General features: G+C 37.9%; 1 protein-coding gene across 1 annotated transcript in view; it reads right to left on the bottom strand.

Annotated features, from left to right (window-relative positions):
• UBE2R2 (ubiquitin conjugating enzyme E2 R2) overlaps positions 1-25,805 on the bottom strand; it is a 115,600-nt gene that overhangs the window by 6,081 nt on the left and 83,714 nt on the right. The window contains exon 3 of the mRNA XM_019424146.2: positions 14,363-14,460. Within this exon, the coding sequence (XP_019279691.1) occupies positions 14,363-14,460 (98 nt within the window). The remainder of the gene's footprint in view (positions 1-14,362; positions 14,461-25,805) is intronic.

Raw genomic sequence — 25,805 nt, 5'->3', positions numbered from 1 at the left:
AAAAGAAACAGAATTTTGTTTTGTTTTCAGTACTCAGCTGGTAGGCTGAAACAAGCTGCTAACTAGGACACAAAGAGGAAATCTGCAAGCCTATCACAGAGGTCATGTGGCAGAGCACACAATAAACTCTGTAGAAGACATGCACCGTCTTCAACTGGCTACATGTTCCAATCTGCTTCCAAAGTGGAAGCCTGAAAGCTTTTCAAATAACATTTTAAAAACTACAAATTAAGTGCAACAGGAAAAGAAAAAGCAAAAAATATTTAGCTTTAAGGCCATCCTTTTGTGGGCAAGGTTAAAAATGACCCTGCCCCACAAATCCACTTCTTATCATGGCTGCTTAAGAGGATCTAAAAGAATGATAATACACACAAACGTATTTCCTTTCCATACTTAGGGAAGGAAGACACTTAAGCAGGATGGAGAATGGAGGAAAACAACAGCCCAGGCACGGAAGAACTAGTTTCTATTTACTAAGCACTTTGTGTGTGTGAGAGGCACCAACTGTGATGTTGGATGTGCAATAGTGAGCAAGTTAGATGTCGTCCCTTATCTCCCAGGGTTTCTATGTCTTGGAGTTAAGACAGGCAATTTTCATCCACAGATAAAAACCAGACACTTTAACCACAGGGAATAAAATTTCTCTAGAAAAATAACCAGACAAGGCTCCAAAAAGGCTTTAAATTATTCCCAAGGTTCTTTTCCCTACAAGCTACATGCATGTATGTAAAGAAAAAATGGGGAGGAAAAATTAATTTTGTATCTTTTCTCACTGGCGTGAGCTTATAGGTTGCATTGTTGGAAAACAGTCTTTTGCTCCTGCCCCAAGCAAAAAATAAAGGGATTGAGCCAGGCAATTTAGATGTTTGGTTTGATGAAACCTTTTCCTAAAAAGAGTAAAGAGTTTGTTATGTGATTATACAAGTGAAAGGCACTTTCACAGAAAACTTTCCCATCTAGTTAAAATCCATTCATCATACACACACCCTTTCTATTAAATTAAGAATAACTCTTTGCCCCTCCCCACAAAGATCCTTCTGGATTTCTTCAGTAATTACATTATAAAATAAAGATTAACAAAAACTTATCACTGCCAATTATGGGAAACGGACATAACATCCTAGAAGAAAGAAACAAACAAAAGGGGGTAGAACATTCCATAAGGATTGCCTCAGAACATATCCGAAACCTGTTAGGAAGATAAGGACAGGACAAAGTGTGGTATAGAGAGGGGGGAAAAAAGAGCTATAAGTGGTCTAGATCTGCACTGTCGGCAACTTCCTATGATGATGGAAATGCATAATCTTTTTATCCAATATGATAACCACCAGCCACATGTAGTCAATGAGCACTGTGAAAGGTAGCTTGTGCAACTGAAGAACTAAATTTTTGACATTAATTTTAATTAATTAAAATAGTTATGTGTAGTTACGTAGTGGCTAACAGGTCTAGGTTAGTCGTATTAACGGAATTAGGAAATTTGTCCCATGAGTAGTTTAACCAAGTTGATTTTCTTATATCTTGTGTTTATTTTAATAATAAAATGTTAGGAAATACAATTTTTAAAATGGTGAATTATTCATTTCTATCAAAAAAAGAATTTCTAATACCATATACTTCTAAATGGAAATCCATGATGCTTTCAGAAGAAGTGTCAGGTACTATAGTGGACTATGAAAATAGTTTAACTCAGCAAGTTTTCACTTTCATTTTCATTTCCTCACTTATTCTGGACAGCAGGATCTTGTTTTTGTCTTTTAATGAGGAATCCACTCTGTTGGTTCTGGTGGGGTTAATGGGTTAATCTTCCCTTATTATCATGCAAAACCTTCAGAGAAACAACCTACCTAACCACAGCAGCAGATTCTATCTCTCTCATCATGATGCTGGATTTGGGGGTGTGCATGTAACCCAAGATGGGCCAATCAGAGCCTTGGTAGGGAGCTATGATGTTCTAATAGCAGAAAGGCAATTTTTATTCCTGATTGGACTGACAATTGTGAGAATAAGGAAAGTCTAGAGCTGGCAGCCATCTTTATTACCACGTGGTGAGAATCTACCTAATAACAAGGCCAATACAGAGCAAAGCAGAAATTGAGACTTTTAATCTCTAACAAAGATTCTTGATGCCAATTCATATGCAACACCCTAGTTATAGGTAAATTATATACTGTTTCCCATGGGATAGATGGGACCTGGGATAACTTTAGCCTCTGTAGCAACAACATCTGGCCAAAGAAGTATCTTCAGTTTACTACTCTGATCTATAAATATAGTAATTTCATGTTTTTCTATGTATCATGACTGGAAAAGATCTGGAAGTAGTGTCATACATGGTCTAGCACTTGTACCAAAATAATTTAACACAAGCATTATACCTGTAGCATATGATAGACAACTCTGTTAAGTATTATTAACCCTATGTTTTTAAAATTTCTTTTAATGTTTATTTGAGAGAAAGCACAAGTGGGGATGGGACAGAGAGAAGGCCAAGCAGTCTCCATACTGCCAGCGCAGAGCCTGATGAGGGGCCTGATCCCACACACTGTGAGATCAAAGGGATGCTGGGGTGGCTCAGTTGGTTAAGCGTCCAATTTCGGCTTAGGTCACGATCTCACTGTTCATAGGTTCGAGTCCTGCATCAGGCTCTGTAATGATAGTGTGGAGCCTGCTTGGGATTCTCTCCCCCTCTCTCTGCCCCTCCCCTGCTCATGTGCTCTCTCTCAAAAATAAATGATCATTAAAAACTAATATTAAAAAAAACAACTCAGGAGATCAGACCTGAGCCAAAATCAAGAGTCAGAGACTTAACTGAATGAGCCACTCAGGTACCCCTAAATTTTTTAAAATTATCTTTACACTCATCGTAGAGCTCAGACTCATGACCCCAAGATAAAGAGTCGCATGCTCTTCAGACTAAGCCAGCCAGGCACCCCTTAATCCTATCTTTATAGAATGGAAAAACTGAACTGCTAAATCCATACTAGTAGAACATACAAAACAGAACAATTCTGCAGCTATTCCAATGGTTACGGTTTTTTGCTGCCATCTTTTGTGGTTAGTTTAAGTATTAGAAAATCTTTATTCATATATTCTATTTTTTTTCAGAAGGAAAAAAGCAGAAGGTAGAAAGGAAAGAAAGACCAAATAATGAAACCATCAAATTAATACAACACAATAAAGAAGTCATTAAAGCCCACTAAAGAGATTGTTTCCTTCAGATCATGAACAAATGGGATAGGATCTAGAAAACAACTATATTCTTTCAAAAGTCTCATTTTGTCTATGTAAATTCACAGTTCCACATGAAGCTTTTTTTTTTTTTTAATGTTTATTTTTGAGGGAGAGAGAGAATGCGTGTGCAAGCTGAGGAGGGGCAGAGAGAGAGGGGGGCGGGGGGACACAGAATCTGAAGCAGGCTCTGTGTTGTCAGCGCAGAGCCCCAGTGTGGGCTCAAACTGAAAAACCATGAGAACATGACCAGAGCCAAAGTCGGATGCTTAACCGACTGAGCCAGACACCCCTGAAACTTTGGTTTTTAGATGTAACATGGAGTTGCGCTTGTCCATTTAGACAATCTGTGGCACTCAGACGTCAATTTCTTGGATTGGCAAGAGACTCTGAGGACCCATCCCCAGACTCCCTTCCTCCCTCCCTCTATGCTCTTCTCTACTGTAAGTTTAGAGGAATAGGTAGGTCTGGTTGTCCAAATTCAGAAGTATAAATTTTTAACATGTGTTACAATAAAAACAGACCTATTCAAGTAATAATTTGGGATAAAAATGAGGAACAGCGTTCTTGTTTTCAATTATTGGTCAGTTCTCACGACCACCACCTTTCCCGGATTTATAGATACTCAAAGAAATAATGTGCTCTCTCCATCCCCGCTTTAAAAGCCAGGACAAAGGACTATGGTAGGAGTTTTTCAACACGGGATCTAGACCAAAACTTAAAAGTTCTAAAAGGAGAGACATGCAGACAAAAGGACAGGCAAAACCATTCCATTTTCTATAGTTTTCAGGTTCATACTTCTGATCTTTTAGGCTGTTTTACAATCTTTGTCAGATTCGACTAATAAAATAAAAATACTGTTTAAAAAATACTGTTTGAATAAAAATAAGCTTGAAAAAAAGGCTTTTAAATAATAAAAACACCAAAACAAAATGAAGACCAATTAAACACACACACACACACACACACAAACTACTAGCAAACAGCAAATTAGTAAGTTGTGAAGTTCTAGAGCTCAGACATATTATAAAAACAAGAAAACTAAAGTAGTACTTAAGGGAGATAAATGAGAATTAGACATCTATGACCCAATGAACAATATTGTATTTGTCCCTTTTCAACATATAGACAATGGTCAAGGAGTTGGGTCTGACCCCCATTTTATAAAGTAAGTTCTACGCCCAACATAAGACTTGAACTCACAACCCTGAGATCAAGAGCCACATGCTCTACAAACTGGACCAGCGAGGCATCCACTACCCCCTCACTTTTTTTACCTTTCTTTGTTAGCTACTATGTCACCACAAGTAAAACTTTAGGACGGAAGGCAGAAAACTGGCCCTAGTACAACAAATTAAGACCTGGCTCATGGATCTGCCTGCAAACTACGGAGGAAAAGTTTGGAATTTTGCAGGATTAAAGATTGGCATTTTTCTTCAAGTATACACACATACCCTCTAGGCAGTATGAGGTAGAAGGGGTTCATTCTTAAAAGCCTAAACTTACCTTGACTCTTAAAACACATACACATGGGGCGCCGGGGTGGCTCAGTCAGTTAAGTGTCCGACTTCGGCTCAGGTCATGATCCCACAGTTCATGAGTTTGAGCCCTACATGGGGTTCTGTGCTGATAGCTCAGAGCTTGGAGCCTGCTTCGGATTGTGTGTCTCCCTCTCTCTCTGCCCCTCCCCCACTCATGCTCTTTCTCTCAAAAATAAGCAAACATTAAGAAAAATTAAAACACATACACAGAGAAACAATGACTGATTGAGATTCTTAGGTTTTACAGATAATGGCCTAATTTGACGAAAATTGATAGGCAACTTTGGAGAAGGGAAGCCCAGTGCCTGACTCTTCTAGTTAACCTACATCCCTTTAATCTCACATTCATACCATTTCAAAAGATGAACCCATACCACCAGAAGATGGCCCTTAGTTAAAACTCAGTCCTGGGGGCGCCTGGGTGGCTCAGTCGGTTAAGCAGCCGACTTCGGCTCAGGTCATGATTTCGCGGTCCGTGGGTTCAAGCCCCGCGTCAGGCTCTGTGCTGACAGCTCAGAGCCTGGAGCCTGTTTCAGATTCTGTGTCTCCCTCTTTCTCTGACCCTCCCCTGTTCATGCTCTCTCTCTCTCTCTCTGTCTCAAAAATAAATAAATGTTAAAAAAAAAATTAAAAAAAAAAAACTCAGTCCTGGGACGCCTGAGTGGCTCAGTCGGTTAAGTGTCTGACTTCAGTTCAGGTCATGATCTGGCAGCTTGTGAGTTCAAGCCCTGCATTGGGTTCCGTGCTGACAGCTCAGAGCCTGGGGCCTGCTTGAGATTCTGTGTCTCCCTCTCTCTTTTTACCTCTCCCCCACTCACACTCCATCTCTCTCTCTCTCTCTCTCTTAAAAATAAACATTAAATAAAAATTAAAAAACAGTCCTTATTACATATTTTCAAGATGTAAGTGGGATTTGAAAAGGACATCATGGCAGATAAGTCTGTTATGAGTGGGAAAATGTGATAGCTTAGACGGTTACATATTACAAATAGCTTCTGTTTATGCCTAAAGCAACTAACAAATGTAATAAATGCTTCCTCCTGTGCAATCCTGGAACTGCTGCTGACTGATACATCCCTGCAAAAACACATGGTAGGAATGAGGGTCTCAGACTAAATACACAAAACCACAAAGAACATTTTTAAAAGGACATTTTTAAAATACACAATATATATCATATGCACAATCTGAAACTACCAAGTTGAGTGCAGTGGAACCCAATGTACAAATATCAAGGGAGCAATAAATAAAATCATCCTGCCCCCAAATGGGACTGTCAGGAGCCCTAGGAACAGCAGTGCTACAGCCATTTCCCCTCACCTTGCCTACTTTGTCATCTAATGTTTGGGACAGTCCTTAGCTCCCTTCCCTTTCAGCAGGTCATTGAGAAGATTAAACAGGAAAACATCCTATCCTATTCCTGACAGATGCTTCTCCATGATGTAGTAGCAAAGAAAACACTATGCAACCATCCTTCAAAAGAAACCAAACCTCCACCAAGATGACTTTCCTTATCTAAGAGCCTGCAGCAGGTATAGCAGACAGTTCTGGGGATGGTGCTTCAGAGAAAGCAGTTGTGAACTCTACTGTTTGACAGCCAACCCCAACCAAAAGCACTCACTTGGTTCCGGACAGAGCATGGATTGAAGAATATTTTGTTTCTTACACCAAGAAGAACAGGCATGTATGGACTCCTAATTGCTGACATGTGGCAACATCAGGGGTCCCTACCCTCCCAACTCCATTCTTTGCTAATGCCTACTCCTTAAATCTTCCCAATTCCGTAAGGAACTCTAACCCGCCTAAACTTAATCCTATGCACCTGGCTGTAATAGGATGTTCTCTTCTTCCAGAAAGTGCTGGCTTTCCTCTATGCCTCTATGAGGAGGCAAACTACTGAGCCTTTAGTGGACACAAGCTGGCTGATGCTCTGAATCCCTATAATTGTAGTGATCTTTTTCCTACTTTCCCCTCTACTTTTACTACTCACTAGGTCTTGTGATATATATTGAGTTAGACTCTTCAAGGTAACTGGGATGCTTTATTCTTCTTCAGGTTGCAAAAGCTTTCCATGTTTAAGTTTTCTAAATATGTTCACTGAGGTGCTGAATGAAAGACTAGTACAGGTAGTCATGAATAAGTCCAAACATATGTAAACATGGGACCGCTTTCAGATAACACTACCATATAGCAGTCAAGACCCTAAAACAGCTGGAGCTGAACCTTATGCCACCTCCACTGCTGTCTTGCTTTGGCCACCCATAAACTGGATATAGAGTGTAGAACCCTTAGTTGTACAACTGCTAACTCTAGAGAGTTTAGCAGCAAAGGAATATAAAAGAAAATCCTGAGCACCTCATATTTTGCCTCTTTATATTTCAGTGCGATACACTGACCTGTGAGAAATATGTACGATTTGCTAGCTGAAGAACCCCCTTGCCTCTAAGAGAGAAACAAAGGAAAAGGAAAAAAGTATTTCACACCCACTCATTAGGTAGAGCTTTCCTGACATTACGGAGTTCTGGGCACCATCAGGTGTTCCAGGTAGATGAGGTTCCAATAATGTATGGAACCTACGTCTCCCTAGAAATTCACAAACACCAAAGCCTCTGTTCATTTTCCCACCCCCAAGATCATCACATTGAAGGAACGTCTATGATTACATGAGGCTAAGAGACCAAAAAAAAAAGTCTGAGAAGGTAACTAAAGATTACAATCCATGGGCTCCTGGCTGACTCAGTCAATAGAGCATGTGATTCTTGATCTTGGGATTGTGGGTTCGAGCCCCACTTTGGGTGTAGAGATTGATTAAAAATAAAATCTTGGGGCGCCTGGGTGGCTCAGTCGGTTGAGCGGCCGACTTCAGCTCAGGTCATGATCTCGCGGTCCGTGGGTTCGAGCCCCACGTCGGGCTCTGTGCTGACAGCTCAGAGCCTGGAGCCTGTTTCAGATTCTGTGTCCCCCTCTCTGTGACCCTCCCCTGTTCATGCTCTGTCTCTCTCTGTCTCAAAAATAAATAAACGTTAAAAAAAAAAAATTTTAAAAATAAAATCTTAAAAAGAAATTCCAATGCAAATACCTTTTTGAGCTGTGTATGAAGATCAAAGGGGCAATCAAGAAAACTAGTCCTGGTTATAAAGCCTCTAAACAAAAAAGCATAAAAGCAGAGAAGGCAATCTCTGAGATGAAGTCTAAGAAATGCTTCTAAATTGGGGCTCAAGTGACCTGAGGGCCTAGAGAGAGAAAAAATGATGCTGCTCCCCAAAGTAACAACAGTAGTTTTTAAGAGGAAGATTAGTATGAAAGGAGTTTCCTGTCCTCAAAGGACTGAATCAAATGAAAAACAGGTCTACCTTGAAAGAAAAAAGGTTCACAATATTTTAAACTGAGACAAGGTGAATAATATATTGTGTACTTATGCAGGAGAAGGTAAAATATCTTGAATTCCAGTGGGTAATGGCAATATCCATTAAGGTAGTACTAAAATGAAATGAGAAAAATCATTTGGGGCTTTATATTATGAAGAATGGGGATACCTGTTTTCTCAAAGGGGGACAAAATGTAAGCATGTGATTCAACATTCAACCTCCAAAAGTAAGAATCACTTAGTACCATACAGCTAACACTTCTTTTTGACTAGGGTTACTACTAGCCCTGAAAAATAAGCACCAAAATAATACCAAAAGGACAACCCTGCATTTTTTCTTCAATTTTTCAACAAATCTTCCAACATATTTACTTAACCCTTTTAAATACACTGTCAGTTTAATTACAAATGATGTGTTTCTTTTGAAAGTCTAACAGTCTCTTAAACAATTACGTAGAATGAAAGAGCTGAGAAATATGGTAGTCAAACATGTCCCCAGCAACAATAAATATAGAAGAATAATGTCCACAATATCATAATCCTTTGAGGAAAGAATGATCCTGAAATCTTATGCCCAAACTGTCACTTGAAGTATAATTGCAAAACACACATATGCACACCCATACACATAGCATGTAATATTCTGAACATGTAAGAATTCAGGGAATACAGGGGGCTCTAAGGAGGATTTTCCTGGGGAAATTACTAATGGACTAATTCAGCCAATTAATAGATCAAAGGAAGTAAAATAATGGACAGCAAACTGTGAATTCATTTAATGGCAGGAATAAATTTTAAAAACCAGGATCACGTTAAAAAAAAAAAAACAAAAAAACCAGGATCATGTTACAAAACAGTACAGACTATAAATCTTATAACCTTCTGATGATAAATATGTTCAAAAGTTATAAAGAAAAGGGGGAGAGAGGATGGGAGGTAAAATAAGTATACTGATTTCCTTTTCTTTAACTTGGATCTAAGTGTCAATATACCAGTTGAGGCTGAAAATAAGAGGTAAGTATAGGTTAAAGGAACAAATAATCAGCTAGAACTGTTGTATGGTGCTAAGGGATAGGAGGGATGAAGAAGTAGAAGTACATGAATTCTGCCAATGATCATAAAAGATCCTATGTAAAGCAGTAGACTTTAATATACTCATGCACCTGGGGGTATATCAAGTATCACATCATTTCTCCTTTCCAGCGTTCCTTTTCACAATTGCCCTTCACAAAAGAAGTGCACACTTTCCACATATCCAAATATTCCTAGGGTGCAATGCCCAGTAGTAATGAAATGTAAGGGGTATAAAACAAAGAGAAATTTACAAATAAAGCCAACTGTTTTTCCTTTCACATAAATAATTTTGTTAGAAGTGTAGAGTGATGTTAATACAAGCATTTTGGTATGTGGTGGAGTACAATAAATTCACATATGTATAGACTAGGGCTGCTGGAATTATATTTTCATTAAAATGAACTTACTAATTGCATCTCTGATTATTGTTAAGAAATGAATCATCCCTGGGGACCTGGGTGCTCAGTTGATTAGGTGTCCAGACCCTTGATTTTGACTGAGGTCATGATCTCATGGTTTGTGAGATCGAGACCTACGCTAAGACTGCTTAGGATGCTAGCACTCTCTTCCCTCTCTCTCTCTCTCTCTCTCCTCACCCCCCCCTCCTGCCCCACTGGTGCTCACTCCCTCTCTCTCGCAATTAAAAAAAAAGAAAGAAAGAAGCGGCGGGGGGGGGGGGGGGGGGAGGGGTGTGGGGGCGCACCTGCGTGGCTCAGTTGATTAAGTGGCTGACTTTGGCTCAGGTCATGATCTCACGGTTCATGAGTTCAAGCCCGGCGTCAGACTCTGTGCTGACAGCTCAGAGCCTAGAGCCTGCTTCAGAGTCTGTGTCTCTCTGTGTCTCTGTGTCTCTCTGCCCCTCCCTGCTCATGCTCTGTTTCTCTCTCAAAATAAATAAACATTAAAAAAATTTTAAAAAAGGAGAAATGCATCATGCTTGAAGGAGAGTCCTATTAAAGTAAAGCATAAAGTACAAGGAGTATGTATTGATTCCTTATTTCATAGACATAAACTTATGGCAGGGCTCTGTGCCTGATCAATATGAGAGTGAGAGGGGCGCCTGGGTGGCTTGGTCGGTTAAGCGTCTGACTTCGGCTCAGGTCATGATCTCACGGTCCGTGAGTTCGAGCCCCGCGTCGGGCTCTGTGCTGACAGCTCAGAGCCTGGAGCCTGCTTCCGATTCTGTGTCTCCCTCTCTCTCTGACCCTCCCCCATTCATGCTCTGTCTCTCTCTGTCTCAAAAATAAATAAACGTTAAAAAAAAAATTAAAAAAAAAAAAAAATATGAGAGTGAGAATTCAGAAGCATGATGGTTTCAAAGTTAGGTATATCAACATATTTATTTAATTAAAAAAGGTAGTCACTTCTTTTCTGATTTAAAAAATTACAGGCAAGATGTGGTGCACTCCAAGATATATCTATCTTCTCAACGTATATTGTTTTGAACAAGGTACCTAAAGGAATGAGTAATGAGCATAATCAACAGTAATTTGATATGCTTGAACACTCTTTGGTATACACTTTCCAGAAAGTGGGAAGGAAATAACTTGATAAAAACTTGTAAGAAATTCTTGTGTAGGCGCACCTGGGTGGCTCAGTCAGTTGAGTGTCTGATTTTGGCTGAGGTTGTGATCTTGCAGTTTGCGAGTTTAAGCCCCATACTGGGTTTGCTGCTGTCAGCGTTAAGCCCACTTTAGACCCTCTGCCCCCCTCTCTCTGTCCTTGCCCTGCCTGCTGTCTCTCTCTCAAAAAAAATAAAACCTTTAAAAAATTTTTAACAAAGAAATCCTTGTATAAGTCAAGAAGTCTTTTTTTTCTGCTTTTAACCAAAGTAGAGTTCCTTATTGAGCTACTAGATTTTAGAATGATTAAAAATGACTAACAAAATGAATAAATAAATGGGGGGAGGGGAAAGATCAATCTCCTATGCAGAAGAATTTGAAATAATTTATACAGATATCTCACCCCCATGGAAGTATAATTTCTCATTCCTTACATGTGGGCTGCGCCTAAGACTTCCTTCCTTCAAAAGAGTATAGAATGGAAAGGGGAAAAACAAGTAACTTTATAGTGGAGAAATCTAAAAACAGAGTCTCAGCTAGGTGATGAACATTAACATCAATAGTAATAGGTCATGTTAATATTAGGTACCTTTATTACAAGGTAACAAAAATATATTTTACCTCTGTGGTCTTCATAACCCTACTCTAATAATCAGGAAAACATCAGAAAAATCCCAACTGGGGGACATTTTTATAAAATACCTGATTGGTACTCCTCAAAATTGTCAAGGTCATCAAAAACAAGAAAAGTTTGAGACTGTCACAGTTGCCTAAGGAGACATGCCTATTAAATATAACATGGTATCATGCATGAAATTCTAGAGCAAAGAACAACATAAGATAAAAACTAAGGAAATGTGAAAGAGTATGGACTTTAGTTAACAATAACATATTAAAAGTGGTTCTCTAACTGTAATGAATGAACCACATTAGTATCAGATGTTAATAATAAAACTGGCAGGTGCAGGTATATATGAGAACTATCTGTACTACCTTCACAATTTTCAAAAATCTAAACTATTCTAAAATTTTAAGTCATTTAAAGAGAAAACATCAATAACAAAACCACAATGAGATACCATGTCCACCCACTAGGATGGCTATTAAAAAAAACAAAGATAATAACAAGTCCTAATGAACACGTGGAGAAATAAATTTTCACATAATGTTTGTAGCAATGTACTATTTACTGCAGTCATGTTGGAAAACAGTCTGGCAATTCCTCAAAAAACTAAACGTTGAGTTATCATATAACCCACCAATTCCATTCCCAGGTATATATACCCAAGGAAATAAAAACATGTATATGTAAAAACTTGTACATAATGTGTATAGCAGTATTCATAATAGCCAAAAAATGGAAACCCAAAGGTCCATCAACTGATCAATGGATACACAAAGTGTGATATTCAATGGAATATCATTCAGCCATAAAAAGGTATGAAGTGCTGATATATGCTACAACGAGGATGAACCTTGAAAACATACTAAAGAAGCCAATCACCATATACTGAATTACCATTCTTATAAAATATCCAGAATAGGTAAATCTATATAGACAGAAAGTAGACTGGTGGTTTCCTAGGGTTTCAGGTAGAAAGGGGGAGGTGGGGGTTGAGTGATAATGGAGTGTAAATGTGAAGACGAATGAATTTCTTTAGAGGTGATAAAAATGTTCTAAAATTGGGGTGCCTGGGTGGCTCAGTCAGTTAGGCATCTAACTTTGGCTCAGGTCATGATCTCATGGTTCATGAGTTCAAGCCCTGTGTTGGCTCTCTGCTGACAGTTCAGAGTGTGGAGCCTGCTTCGGATTCTGTGTCTCCCTCTCTGTCCCTCCCCTGCTTGTGCTCTTTCTCTCGAAAATAAAATTGTGGGGATACTTATACAACTTTGTACTTATAGTACACTTAAATTGGGAGAACTGTAGGGTAATGGAAATTATATCACAATAAAACTGTTTTGTTTTTCTAAAGACTGACAACAGATCACTCTGTGATTTTTGCCAAATAACTCAGAATTAAAAGGATTTAGTTTCACTGCCATATAAAATTTTATTCCATTATCATATGTAAATATGGTCTCTTAATCACTGCATCTAATATATGTTTATGTTACATATGTTTATTGTCACATGTGTATATATGCACACACACACATATATGCTTGTATATACACAGGTATATATATTCTTGGGTGTGTATATTAGCATATATATTATTCATATATCATATATAAAATTGAAGCTACATTTTTTATTAAAAAAAATTTTTTTTAACATTTATTTATTTTTGACACAATGTGAGAAACAGAGTGCAAGCAGTGGAGGGGCACACGGAGAGAGACACAGAATCTGAAGTGGGCTCCAGGCTCTGAGCTGTCAGCCCAGAGCCCGACGCGGGGCTTTAACTCACGAACTGTGAGATCATGACCTGAGCCGAAGTCGGACGCTTAAATGACTGAGCCACTCAGGCTCCCCAAAGCTGTATTTCTGTCTCACTCTAGCAAAGTAATAATTATTCATAGATACATGGACTAATGAAAACAAATGTCTATCTACCTGATTTAAAAAAGCATTTCTAATAATTAGCAAATGTACATAGTAAATTGGAAGTATATACTTACGTTGTTTTTAATCAACTGTATATTAATAAAGTAATTCAATATAGAAATAAGTTTAACTACAGCCTTGTCACAAATAATTAAAATATATTTATATATAGATTTTTATTGCAGAAAAATATAATGATAAATAATGTAAACATAACAATTACAAGTTAAAACTCAGGGTTCTTTTAAGGGTTAGGTGACCAACTCCCACACATATAGACCACTATAAACAAACAGATGGTTAGTATCTACTTATATAGTTCAACAGATGGAATCAAAAGAAATATACAAGCCTTTCAAATCATTAAGAACCATCTACACAGTTAATAAAACAAACAAAAAACCCAGGTAAATGAAAGCTTTTTTTTTAAATGTTTATTTGAGGGAGAGGGAGAGGGGGAGGGAGGAAGAAAGGGAGGGAAGGAAGAAGGGAGGGAGGGAGGGAGGAGACAGACAGACAGACACAGAATCTGCAGCAGGCTCCAAGCTGTCAGCACAGAGCCCAACACGGGGCCATGAGATCATGACCTGAGCCAAAGTTGGACACTTAACTGGCTGAGCCATCCAGGAGCCCCAGAAGCCCTTTTTAAAGCAGTACAACATAAAGTCATTTGAAGTTTGTAAAGACTTATATGATAGATTTCTCTGCAAAATATAGTAAGAACCCTAGAATAAGGAAGCAACTCATCCAAACATGGGCATCACAAGATCCAAAGATGCAGGATGGAACTTAAATAATGTTAAGAGGAAGAAGTCACACTAGGAAAATTCTTTCAAGATGAACATAAAGAAATGAGTAAAATATTGCATTACTGCTCTGTAAATGGGACTCTTCAAAATGATGCATACATGTTACTTAAAGCTCTAGCAAAAAACAAAAACAACAAAGTACAGAAAGGATTCTTTTGTACTTGTTAAAAGATAATATCCAATCTTAAGAGCCATCTAAAAACCAGATTATTCCTTATGTAGCCCCTTACCTGACATTCTGAGTAGGATTCCACCTTTCGGAGGGCAGTTCTCCACTCTGTGGGTCATCTACAGGCGGATGAAGAATCGAAATGCATACATCTCCATTCTATGAGACACAAACATCACATTTAGAAAGCACTCAAAAATATGATATAAAAAAGGGATATCAGTTCTGCTAAATTTTCTTTTATTCGTAGAAAACTTGTTTTCTCATCATAAGGGGAGAAAACAATTCTTTTTCTTCATGTTTGCAATCAATGTTAAAGAATTATTAAGTACTTTTTTGGGGCACCTGGGTGGCTCAGTTAGTTAAGTGTCTGACTTCGGCTCAGGTCACGGTCTCAACATTTGTGGGTTCGGGGCCCCGTGTCAGACTCTGTGCTGATAGCTCAGAGCCTGGGGCCTGCTTTGGATTCCATGTCGTCTTCTTTCTCTGCCCCTCCCTCACTCACACTGTTAATCGCTCTCTATCTCTCAAAAATAAACATTAAAAAAAAGTTTTAAAGAAAGAATTAAGTAGTTTTTATATTACAAATATTCATTCTGACTAATCCCCCAGATATATCTTAGTTTAAAAAGTAGCACTACTTATTTACTTATTTGTTTGTTTATTTATTTTTATTGTCAATTTGGCTAATATACAGTGTGTACAGTGTGCTCTTGGTTTTGGGGGTAGATTCCCGTGGTTCATCACTTATATACAACACCCAGTGCTCATCCCAACAAATGCCCTCCTTAATGCCCATCACCTAGTTTCCCTTCTCTCCCACCCTCCCCATCAACCCTGTTTGTTCTCTGTATTTAAGAGTCTGTTATGGTTTGCCTTGTAGCACCATCTTTCTAAAAAAACTCATTTAAAAATAGACAAACATGATGAACTGAGATCCAAGAGTCCTGAGAAGCAACAAAGTATCTTTATTTTCAGATACATCTGAACCTAAAGTACATAAAAAGAAACAAACAAATCCCCCTCAAATTTGCCTTGCTTAAAATCTGCCTAGAGAGATGCTAAAATCACTTGTAACATCAATCAATGGTTTTAATAATTATGGTTTATATAAACTAAAAATATGCCTCCCAACAATATAATTTTAACTCCCTCAGGGTATGGATAAAACTCATCACTATGGTTATAATATTTTGGTTCATAAATTTAAATTATAGGACCTAATTCACATGTACATTTAAGTCAAACACATATGTATTGCCTACCATATGCATCACAGACTGTTTTTCAATAGAAAAGACAAGGCTGAGTAAGATATAGTCACCAATCTCAGTCTAAAATGAAAGATAAAATTCAAAATTTTAAACAGAAATATAACTACAGAAAGTGTAAAAATCTTACATATACAACCCAAATTTAGACACACACATAAAATACACAACCACATCAAGGTAACAGAGTATTTTTAAAAGGAGAATAAAATTTTAATAAAATCAATACCAAATACTAAATTCTAAAACTCTGTATTATCATTAGATGCTATGAGGAAGGTTAAAAAAAGAAGAAGAAGGCACAACAGAAATCACGAGAGAAACTAGGATATTAGTGTGGAAGAACAAAAGGCTTATTGTTTCAGAAAGTTTTGAGATGGATTTTGAGTAAGAAGTACAATTTTAACAACTTAAGAGAAATTTAGACATCAGTTAGCCTAGATAAATAAACCAACATCATAAACAGTAGAACAAAATATGCTTGGGTAGTTGTATTTATTTTATGTTGCTACTCTAACAAATCACCACAAACTTAGTGGCTTAAAACAAAACAAAAAAATTATTATTTTACATTTCTATAGTCAAAGTCTGACACTGTTCCAACAGGGCTAAATTCAATGTGTCAGCATTAATGCACTCCTTCCTGAAGCCTCTAAGACACACTCTCTTTCCTTGCCCTTTCTAAGCTTCTAAAGGCTACCCACACTCCTTTGGTCTTGGCCCCCTTCCTCTAATCCTCAAAGCAAAAAGTGTTACATTTCTCTGAGCCTTTCTTCCATAGTCCTATCTCTCACTCTCATTTTCTGCCTACCTCTTCTACTTTAAAGGACTCTTTGGGTTACATTGGGCCCACCCAGATAATCCAGAATAATCTCCTTATTTTAAGGTCAGCTAATGATTAGCAACTTTAACTTTTCTTTAACATATAAGCTAACATACCATAGGTTCTAGGGACTGGAATGTCCAGGGATATGGACATCTCTGAAGGACCATTATTCTACCCACCACAGTAGTGAAGAACCCACTGGTAATGAAATAAATATATGGTACAAAAATTTGACCAGAGGAATATGCTACTTTGTTCAGAGTTTAATATGTATATACATAAAATTTCTGAGTAGTGGAACGACATATATAGATTTCTACTTAGAAACAACAAATTAAAAGATGGGCATCTGAGGGAACCTGGGTCGATCAGTCAGTTAAGCATCCAACGCTTGATCTTGGCTTGGGTCATGATTTCACGGTTTGTGTGATGGAGCCCCATGTCGGGCTCTGCACGGACAGCAGAGGCTGCTTGGGATTCCCTGTGCTTTCTCTCTCAAAATAAATAACCATTTGACAAAACCTAATATTTTCATGATAAAAACACTCAAAAAACGATAAACAGAACTATTAACATTATAAGGGGCATTTTTAAAAAAAGTCCACAGCTAGCATTATAGTAAATGGTGAAATCTTTCCCTCCGAGGATCAATAGGACAAGGATTAGAGTACCTGGGTGGCTCAGTCAGTTAAGCAAATGACTCTTGATCTCAGCTCATGTCATGATCTTACAGTATGTTAGATCAAGCCCCGCGTGGGGCTCTGTTCTGACAGCGTGGAGCCTGCTTGGGATCCTCTCTCCTTCTTTCTCTCTGCCCTTCCCTGACTCATGCTCTCTCATTCTCAAATTTTAAAAACATTTAAAAAAACAAAAAACAGGACAATGATAACTATTTTTACCACTGCTATTTAACACTGTCCTGGAAATTCTAACCAGAGCATTAGACAAGAAAAAGCAGTAAGAGACATACTAAGTGGAAAGGAAAAAGAAAAATTATTTCAAAAATGACAAAGAAAATTCCAAAGAATTCACAAGAAAGGCACTAAAGCAAGTAAACAAATTCAGCAAAGTTGTAGGACATAAGATCAACATTCAAATATCAGGTTTATTTCTAAATACCAGCAATAACCTAAACAGGATAACCTAAAAAGGATATTAAGAAAACAATTCCATTTACAATGAAATCTAAAAGAACAAAACACAACCTAGGAATAAATCTAACCAAGGAGGTGAAAGACTTGTACACAGAAAACTATAAAACACAGCTCAAGGAGAAGTTAAAGACCTAAATAAATACATCCTGGGTTCGTAAGTGGAAAGACTTCATGATAACATGACACTAACTATTCCCCAGTCTGATCTACAGTTTCAGTGGAATCCTAATCAAAATCCTGGCTTCCCCTTGCCAGAAACTGAAAACCTGATCCTAACATTTATATAGAAATTTAAGGGATCTACAATAGCAAAAAACAATCTTAAAGAAAAAAAAAAAAGTAAAATCAAAGACTCACACTTCCTGATTTCAAAACTTACTATAAACCTATAATCAACAAGACAGTTTAGGACTGGCATAATGAGAGACCTACAGACCAATAGAACAGAACTGAGAGTCCATAAATAAGCACATACATCTATGGCCAATTGATTTTTGATGAGGATGCTAAGTCCATTCTATGGGGAAAGAACAGTCTCTTCAACAAATGAATTGGGATAACTGAATTTTCAAGAACAAAAGGATGAAGTTGGATTCCTATCTTATACCATATACATAATTAACTCAAAATGGAAGATCTAAGAGCTAAAATTATAAAACTCTTTAAAAACCAAAACAAAACATAGGAGTAAATCTTCATGATCTTGGATATGGCAATGGATTCTTAGATATGACACCAAAAGCATGAGCAATAAACCAGACTTTATCAAAATGAAAAACCTTTGTGCAAAGAAAATTATCAAGAAAATGACAAGACAACCTACAGATAAGAAGGAAGTATCTCCAAGTCATGTATTCGGTAAGTGTTTAATATCCTTAATTATATACAACTCTTACAACTCAAAGACAAAAAGATAAACTAGTCTATTAAAAATGGGCAAAGGACGTGAACAAACATTTCTCCAAAGATGATATATAAATAGCCAATAAACACATGAAAGCATGCTCAACATCATTAGTCATTAGGGAAATGCAAATCAAAATGACAATAAGATATCACTTTACATCCCTTAGGATGGCTATAATTGAAACAAAAATGAAAAATAACAAGTGTTAGTAAGGACGTGGAGAAACAGGAACCCTCATCCATTACTGGTGGGAATGTGAAATGGTTCATCTGTTGGAGACCCGTCTGGTAGTACCTCAAAGAGTAAAATACAAAATTACCTATTTGATACCATAATTCTAGGTATATAAACAAGAGAACTGAAAGACGGACTTAGACAAGTACATATATACACACGGGCACAGCAGCACTATTCTCACATCCAAAATGTGGACAAAGATCAAATGTCCATCAACAGATGGATAGATACAATTGAATATCATCCAACCATAAAGAGAAATGAAGTACTGCTACATGTCACAACATGGAGAAAATTGGCTAAATGAAAGCCAGACACAAAAGGTCACATATTGCATGATTCCATTTATAAGAAATATCCAGAATAGACAAACATATACAGACAGAAAGCTGGGTGGATGGTCATTGTCAGAGACTAGGACTAGAGTGAAATGGAATGGAGAGAAAGTGCATTGTGCGTAAAGTGTTTTATGCAGGAGTGATGGGAATACTTTATAAATAGAGGTGTTAGCTGCACAACACTGGGACCACATACTAAATGTCACTGAATTACGTTCACTTTAAACAGTTAATTTTTTAGGGGCGCGTGGGTGGCCCAGTCAGGTTAAGTGACCAACTTCGGCTCAGGTTATGATCTCACAGTCTGTGGGTTTGAGCCCCAAGTCAGGCTCTGTGCTGACAGCTCAGAGCCTGGAGCGTGCTTTGGATTCTGTGTCTCCCTTTGTCTCTGTCCTTCACCTGCTCACATTCTGTCCCTCTCTCTCAAAAATAAATAGACATTTAAAAAATAATAAACAGTTAATTTTTTAGAGTGAGAGTGAGCGGGGGAGGGGCAGAAAGAGAGGGAGAGAGAATCCCAAGCAGGCTCCATGCTGTCAACACAGAGCCCAACACAGGGCTCGATCTCATGAACTGTGAGATCATGACCTAAGCCGAGATCAAAAGTCAGATATTCAACCAACTGAGCCACCCAGGAGCCCCTAAATGGTTAATTTTATGATGTGAATTTCACCTCAATAAATTATTATTTTAAAAAGGATGGGGGGGGGGGGCGCCTGGGTGGCTCAGTCGGTTAAGCGTCCAACTTCAGCTCAGGTCACGATCTTGTGGTCCGCGAGTTCGAGCCCCGTGTCGGGCTCTGGGCTGATGGCTCAGAGCCTGGAGCTTGCTTCCGATTCTGTGTCTCCCTCTCTCTCTGCCCCTCCCCCGTTCATGCTCTGTCTCTCTCTGTCTCAAAAATAAATAAACGTTAAAAAAAAAATTTTTTTTTAATTAAAAAAAAATAAAATAAAAAGGATGGGGGAAGTTCTAAGTCTCTAGAACGGCAGCTGTAAAACGTAAAGTGAAGGCTATCTAGCCTAGGCCCTCTCCAAATCCAATTAAACTGAAATCTCCAGTATTCTTTATTCGTAACAACTTCTCCACAGGATTCTGATATGAAGCCAAATTTGGGCACATCACTGCCTAGAAAAACCTTTTTCCTGTACCTTAAAGTTATAGAGAATGCATAAGATCTGCAAATCCATGAATATAACTACATAAATATATATTAAATCTTGCTTGTCACAGATTACTTACAAACCAGATCCCAGCTGGTAAAACATTCCTTCTGGGTGTGTCTGTGAGGGTGTTTCCAGGAGATACTAGAATTTCTATCAGTAGACTGAGTAAGGAATATCCACCCTAACTGGAGTAAGTATCCTAATGGGGCAGGCATCATCCAATCTGTTGAGGTCCTGAACACAACAAACAGGCAAAAGAGATTCTCTCTTAACCTGGAACACTGGAACTCTGGGTTCTTGGGCCTTGGTATTCTAGGACATACACATGCAGCTCCTTAGTTTCCAGGCTTCTGGATTCAATCTGAATTATACTCCTGGCTTTCTTGGTTCTACAGCTTGCAGAGACTGTGCTATTTCTTAGACTTTATAACCATATGAGCCAACTCCTATAAATAAACCTCCTCTAATACATATCTCTATATATCCTATTGGTTCTGTTTCTCTGGAGAACCCTCGCTAACACAGCGTTGTTGTTGCTTTTATCTGGTCTTTTCTTAATGCTAAAATATAATTGATGACTAGAGCTTTACTGTACAGGACTCTTGGATATATGCAGTTCTTTCAACTTTTAAAAAGCTGATTAAAGGTCTCAACCATTTTCACTCCTAATGCATACCATCCATCTAAATAATTACAAAGATCATAAACTATGTGTAATTAGGCCCATTCAACACTTACAAAGCCTAAACTTTATTATTCCAAACAGTTATGGTTCTGCAGACTTGGCAAAAAACCTTATATAAGATACCAGACAGCTAGCCTGTTCTTTACTCAAGCCTTCTAAGGACAGAGAGATAAAGCAGAAGAGTCTTCAGAAACTAACCATGCTGGCACCTCGATCTTGGACTTCTAGCTTCCTATTCTGTGAGAAAATATATTTCTTTTCTTTAAGCCATCCCCTCTATGGTACTGTTATAGCAGCCCAAGCTAAGACAACATGACTTAGGAAAAGCATATTAAAACAGTAGGGTCTATTTTTAATCATTATTAAAACAATAATATTTAAACATACCATGCCCTAATGATAGTGGAATAGTAGCCAAATTGATACTTCTTTATAATGCTGGAAGCTATACAAATTAGTATAATGATTTGAGAATAATCTGGGTTCTAGAATGAAGAATAACTCTTCAGAACCAGAACCATAAGTGAAACAGCAAAATATTTTATTACTGGCTGTCAAGCAGACTAAAAGACACCAACATACATGAACTTTCATTTCATGACTGCACTGGTTGACATTTACCTGTGCACACTATATAGGAAAAATGACTTGTATACTCCTTCGTAAAAAAAAAAAAAAAAATCTGAAATCTTTATATTTTTACTTTTTTAAAAAATTTAAGTAACCTCTACATGCACCATGGGGCTCAAACTCACAACCTCGAGATCAAGAGTCACATGCTCTTCTGACTGAGCTAGCCAGGTGCCCCTATTATGTTTTTTAAGTAAAGCTTCATACTGTGTTTCACAACTCACTAGTACTAAAAAGATCAAATAGTGTGTGCTTTCCACTCAATTTTGCAGTGAATCTAAAACTACTCTAAAAATTAGTCTATTCTAAAAAAAAAAAAATTATTTTTTATTTACTAAATTCTAAAGAACAGAGAGATTCTGAGTTGCCATAGCTGTAAAGTTCACAGTGCATTACAGGGTGTATGAAAGCCTCATTTTAATACATGGCCAGGCAAATGGAGTTTGTTGGCTGTCTACTTCTGAGAACGCAGTTACATGTAACCATGAAACTATTTTTGAGTTCACTCAACATATTACAAAGTAGACAGGAATAGATACATAGTAGTACAATCACTGATGACAAGTTCATATTAAATTTCCTTTGTTCTCCAAGTTCCCCCTTGATATTTATAAATTTCACAAATATGGCAATGATAAAGGTAATGTTAAAATAATTAAATTCATTCATATATACTGCAGCGTTTACTTCTTTTGGGGCTGTAGTAATGTGTACATTAATGTATTTAGCAAAACTATAACAAAAGCTCTTGTGATTTTTAAAACTTCACATAATAGGGGCACCTGGGTGGCTCAGTCAGTTAAGTGTCTGACTCTTGGTTTCACCTCAGGTCATGATCTCACAGATTTTGAGCTCAAGCCCCACAGTGGGCTCTGCGCTGATAGAGCGAAGCCTGCTTGGGATTCTGTCTCCCTCTCTGCTCCTCCCCTGCTCACTCTCTATCTCTTAAAAATAAATAAAAATAAACTTTAAAAAGTTATTTAAAAAAAATAACATTATAACTTATTTTCTAACAATAATAGTCTCTACAATATTTATTTTTAATGCTTATGAAGTTAATGTAGCAAAAACTTCTTTTAAGTTTATTTTTTTACTTTTTTTTTTAATGATTATTTTTGAGAGAGAGAGACGGAGACAGAGCATGAACAGGGAGGGACAAAGAGAGGGGGAGACAAAGAATCCAAAGCAGGCTTCAGGCTCTGAGCTGTCAGCACAGAGCCTGACACAGGGCTCCAACCCATGAACCGTGAGATCATGACCTGAGCTGAAACCAAGAGTCAGACGCTTAACTGACTGGGCTACCCAGGAACCTTCCCAAAACTCTTTCATCAAGTCCCTTTTTCTGGCATTTGAATAGTCTTCTACTTTTGTATTTTTGATTGGGTTGTTTCACTGCCCCTCCCCCATCTCTAATTCTATTATAAATAACACTGCAGTAAACATTTTGACGACTACAGCAATTTGACCTCAAGGTCCACCACGTGTCTACCACAGGTGACAACGCAGGTAGGTGAGAGCAACAACCAACAAGAATATCCCTTTGGCCAAGAAACATGAGCCCCAACCTTTAGAATCACAAATACAGACATAGGCCCTCAAAAAGTTCAATTCTGATAATCATTTCCAAAGTGTAGCAAAGATAAATTAACTTATGTGAGAAGAGTCTCTCTCTGTTTTTTAAAGATTTATTTTATTTTGTTTCATTTCATTTTAGAGACAGAGTGTACGAGCAGAGAGAAAGAGAGAGAGAGAGACAATCTCAAGCAGGCTGCATACTCAGTGCAGAGTCTGACATGGGGATCAATCCCATGACCCTAAATCAAGAGTTAGACGATCAACCCATTGAGCTACCCAGGCACCCCAAAGATTTTATTTTTTTATGTAATCTCTACACTCAAAGTAGGGCTTGAACTCACAACCCCAAGGATCAAGAGTCACACGCACTGCTGACTAAGCCAACCAGGAGCCCTATAAGTCTCTTATGACCACCATGACTATATCAAATTAAATTCCTAACCACGCTTTATCACTTCTTTAAAAAGAAAACATTAGGGGCTCCTGGGTGGCTCAGTCGCTCAAGCATCCAACTTTGGCTCAGGTCATGATCTCGTGGTTCATGGGTTTGAGCCCCACGTCAGGACTCTGTGCTGACAGGTCAGAGTTTGGAGCCTACTTCAGATTCTGTGCTTCCTTCTCTCTCTGTTCCTCCCCTACTCGTGCTCTGTCTCTGTCTCTCAAAACTAAATAAACATTAAAAAAATTAAAAAGAAAACATTTGTGGCATGGAAAACAACTGCATATTTATAAGATACGAATGAATTATTTTCCCATTGAAAATTTAATTATGAATATGAAAAAAACTTTTTAAAAAATAATGATCCAATGCTAAGTCTTAAGAGAACTAAATAGTCTACTTTAATAGTGAAAAAATAGTGGAAAGGGAAGTTTACATACACTTTATTCCTTCACAGTTTTGAATCCTTTTCCTTGTTTTTTGTTTCTTTTTTTTTTTTTAACATTTATTTATTTTTGAGAGACAGACACAGAGCATGAGCAGGGGACGGTTTGTTAGCACAGAGCCCGACGCGGGGCTCGAACTCCTGAACTGCAAGACCATGACCTGAGCTGAAGTCAGACGCTCAAACGACTGAGCCACCCAGGCGCCCCTTTTGTTTCTCTTTGAGAGGAGTTTGGGATTAGGTAACTTCAGAATGGAAACAAGTGAATACATGGCTTTTAGGTGAATTAGTTCTTAATAGCAAAACAAAAGCTTGAGTCTTCTCACTTCACTCATGCTATATAAAATCCATAAATACTACATGGACAGAAACACAGAAGTATTTCTACGTGCGCTGAACTCGTTTTGAACTTCTTAAACAGTGAACTGTTTCTATAGTCTATCTCCTACAAGGGGTAACTCTGTTATACAGAATAGTGTTAAGGTATTCACTATTGTTTATAAATATTGTGATTATCTCAAATACTAAAGACATTAAAGAAAACAAATTCTGGGAGCTTATTTCTGGAAATGTAACTACACATCACCTTTTGAGCACCAGTTTGTCTTGTTTAAAGAAAAGAAAGGCAAAGATAATGCCTCGAAGAAAAAGTAAGTTGTGTAAAACAATAAAGCTGCTTGCTCCAGTGTGCTGATTTATATGGAGATCCAAATTCAGGGTTCAGAGCTCTAGAGCAAGTTCCTCATTTCTTGCCTACAAGCATTATGTTGCTCTGTTTCTGGAGCAAAGGAGCTTCCCAATATCCACCAGAGCAAAAGAAGGGACTATATGACTAAGGCTGCAAATTTTAAAAAGGAATTTTAATGCATGGTCCACAGCTTCAATAAAGTAAGACCACCTCAGAGCCTTAATACAATGAAAAAGATTACAAAATGGTAAAGGAGTGGACTATAAGGATATTTTAGAGGTCCTTTACATAATGATTCTGAGAAACAAAATGCATCATTCCAGCATGGTTATAGATTAGCCCAAAGCTAAGTGTCTTTCACCAACAAAACTAGAAATCACTCCCTCAGGCATGTGAAATGTTCCGTAGAAGAACCTCACCTTGGATTTATTCTAAAAGAGGTTCTCAACTGCTCTGAAGCAATTACTAAAAGGAGGCCAGTCCAAATGTAGTAGGATAAATTCCCCTGAGAAGCTCAATCTGTGATCATAGCAACAGGTGACCCTTGCTGTGAAGCTAGAGGATAGTAATTTGTATGACTTTATACACTAAATTTTTAAAATGCCAATCTTAACACCTAGGCAGTATAATCTTAGGAATAGCAACAATGATTCAAAGTCTCAATCTTAAATATAATAGGGGTCCCTGGGTGGCTCAGTTGGTTGAGCACCAGACTCTTGATTTTGGCTCAGGTCATGATCCCAGGGTCATGGGATCAAGCCTCACATCAGGCCCCATGCTGAGGATGAAGCCTGCTTGAGATTACCTCTCTCTTTCCCTCTGCCCCTCTCCCCTGCTTGCATGCCCCTCTCTCTTAAAAAAAAAAATCTAGGGTTGCCTGGGTGGCTCAGGTGGTTAAGCATCCAACTCTTGATTTTGGCTCAGGTCATGATCTCACAATTTGTGGGTTTGGGCCCCTTGTTGGGCTCTGTGCTGTGTCAGCATAGAGCCTGCTTGGAATTCTCTCTCCCTGTCTCTCTGCCTCTACCCCAATCATACTCTTTCAGAATAAATAAGCTTAAAAAAAATTTTAAGCTTTATATATATTATATATAAACATATCTATGTGTAGAATACACCGGTATTATGAAACAACCTTCAATTTGG

The sequence above is a fragment of the Panthera pardus genome, unplaced genomic scaffold (assembly GCF_024362965.1).
Source record: "Panthera pardus isolate Hobbes unplaced genomic scaffold, ASM2436296v1 HiC_scaffold_20, whole genome shotgun sequence".
In the NCBI taxonomy this organism is placed as follows: Eukaryota; Metazoa; Chordata; class Mammalia; order Carnivora; family Felidae; genus Panthera; species Panthera pardus.
This window is presented reverse-complemented; position numbering and strand designations above follow the sequence as displayed.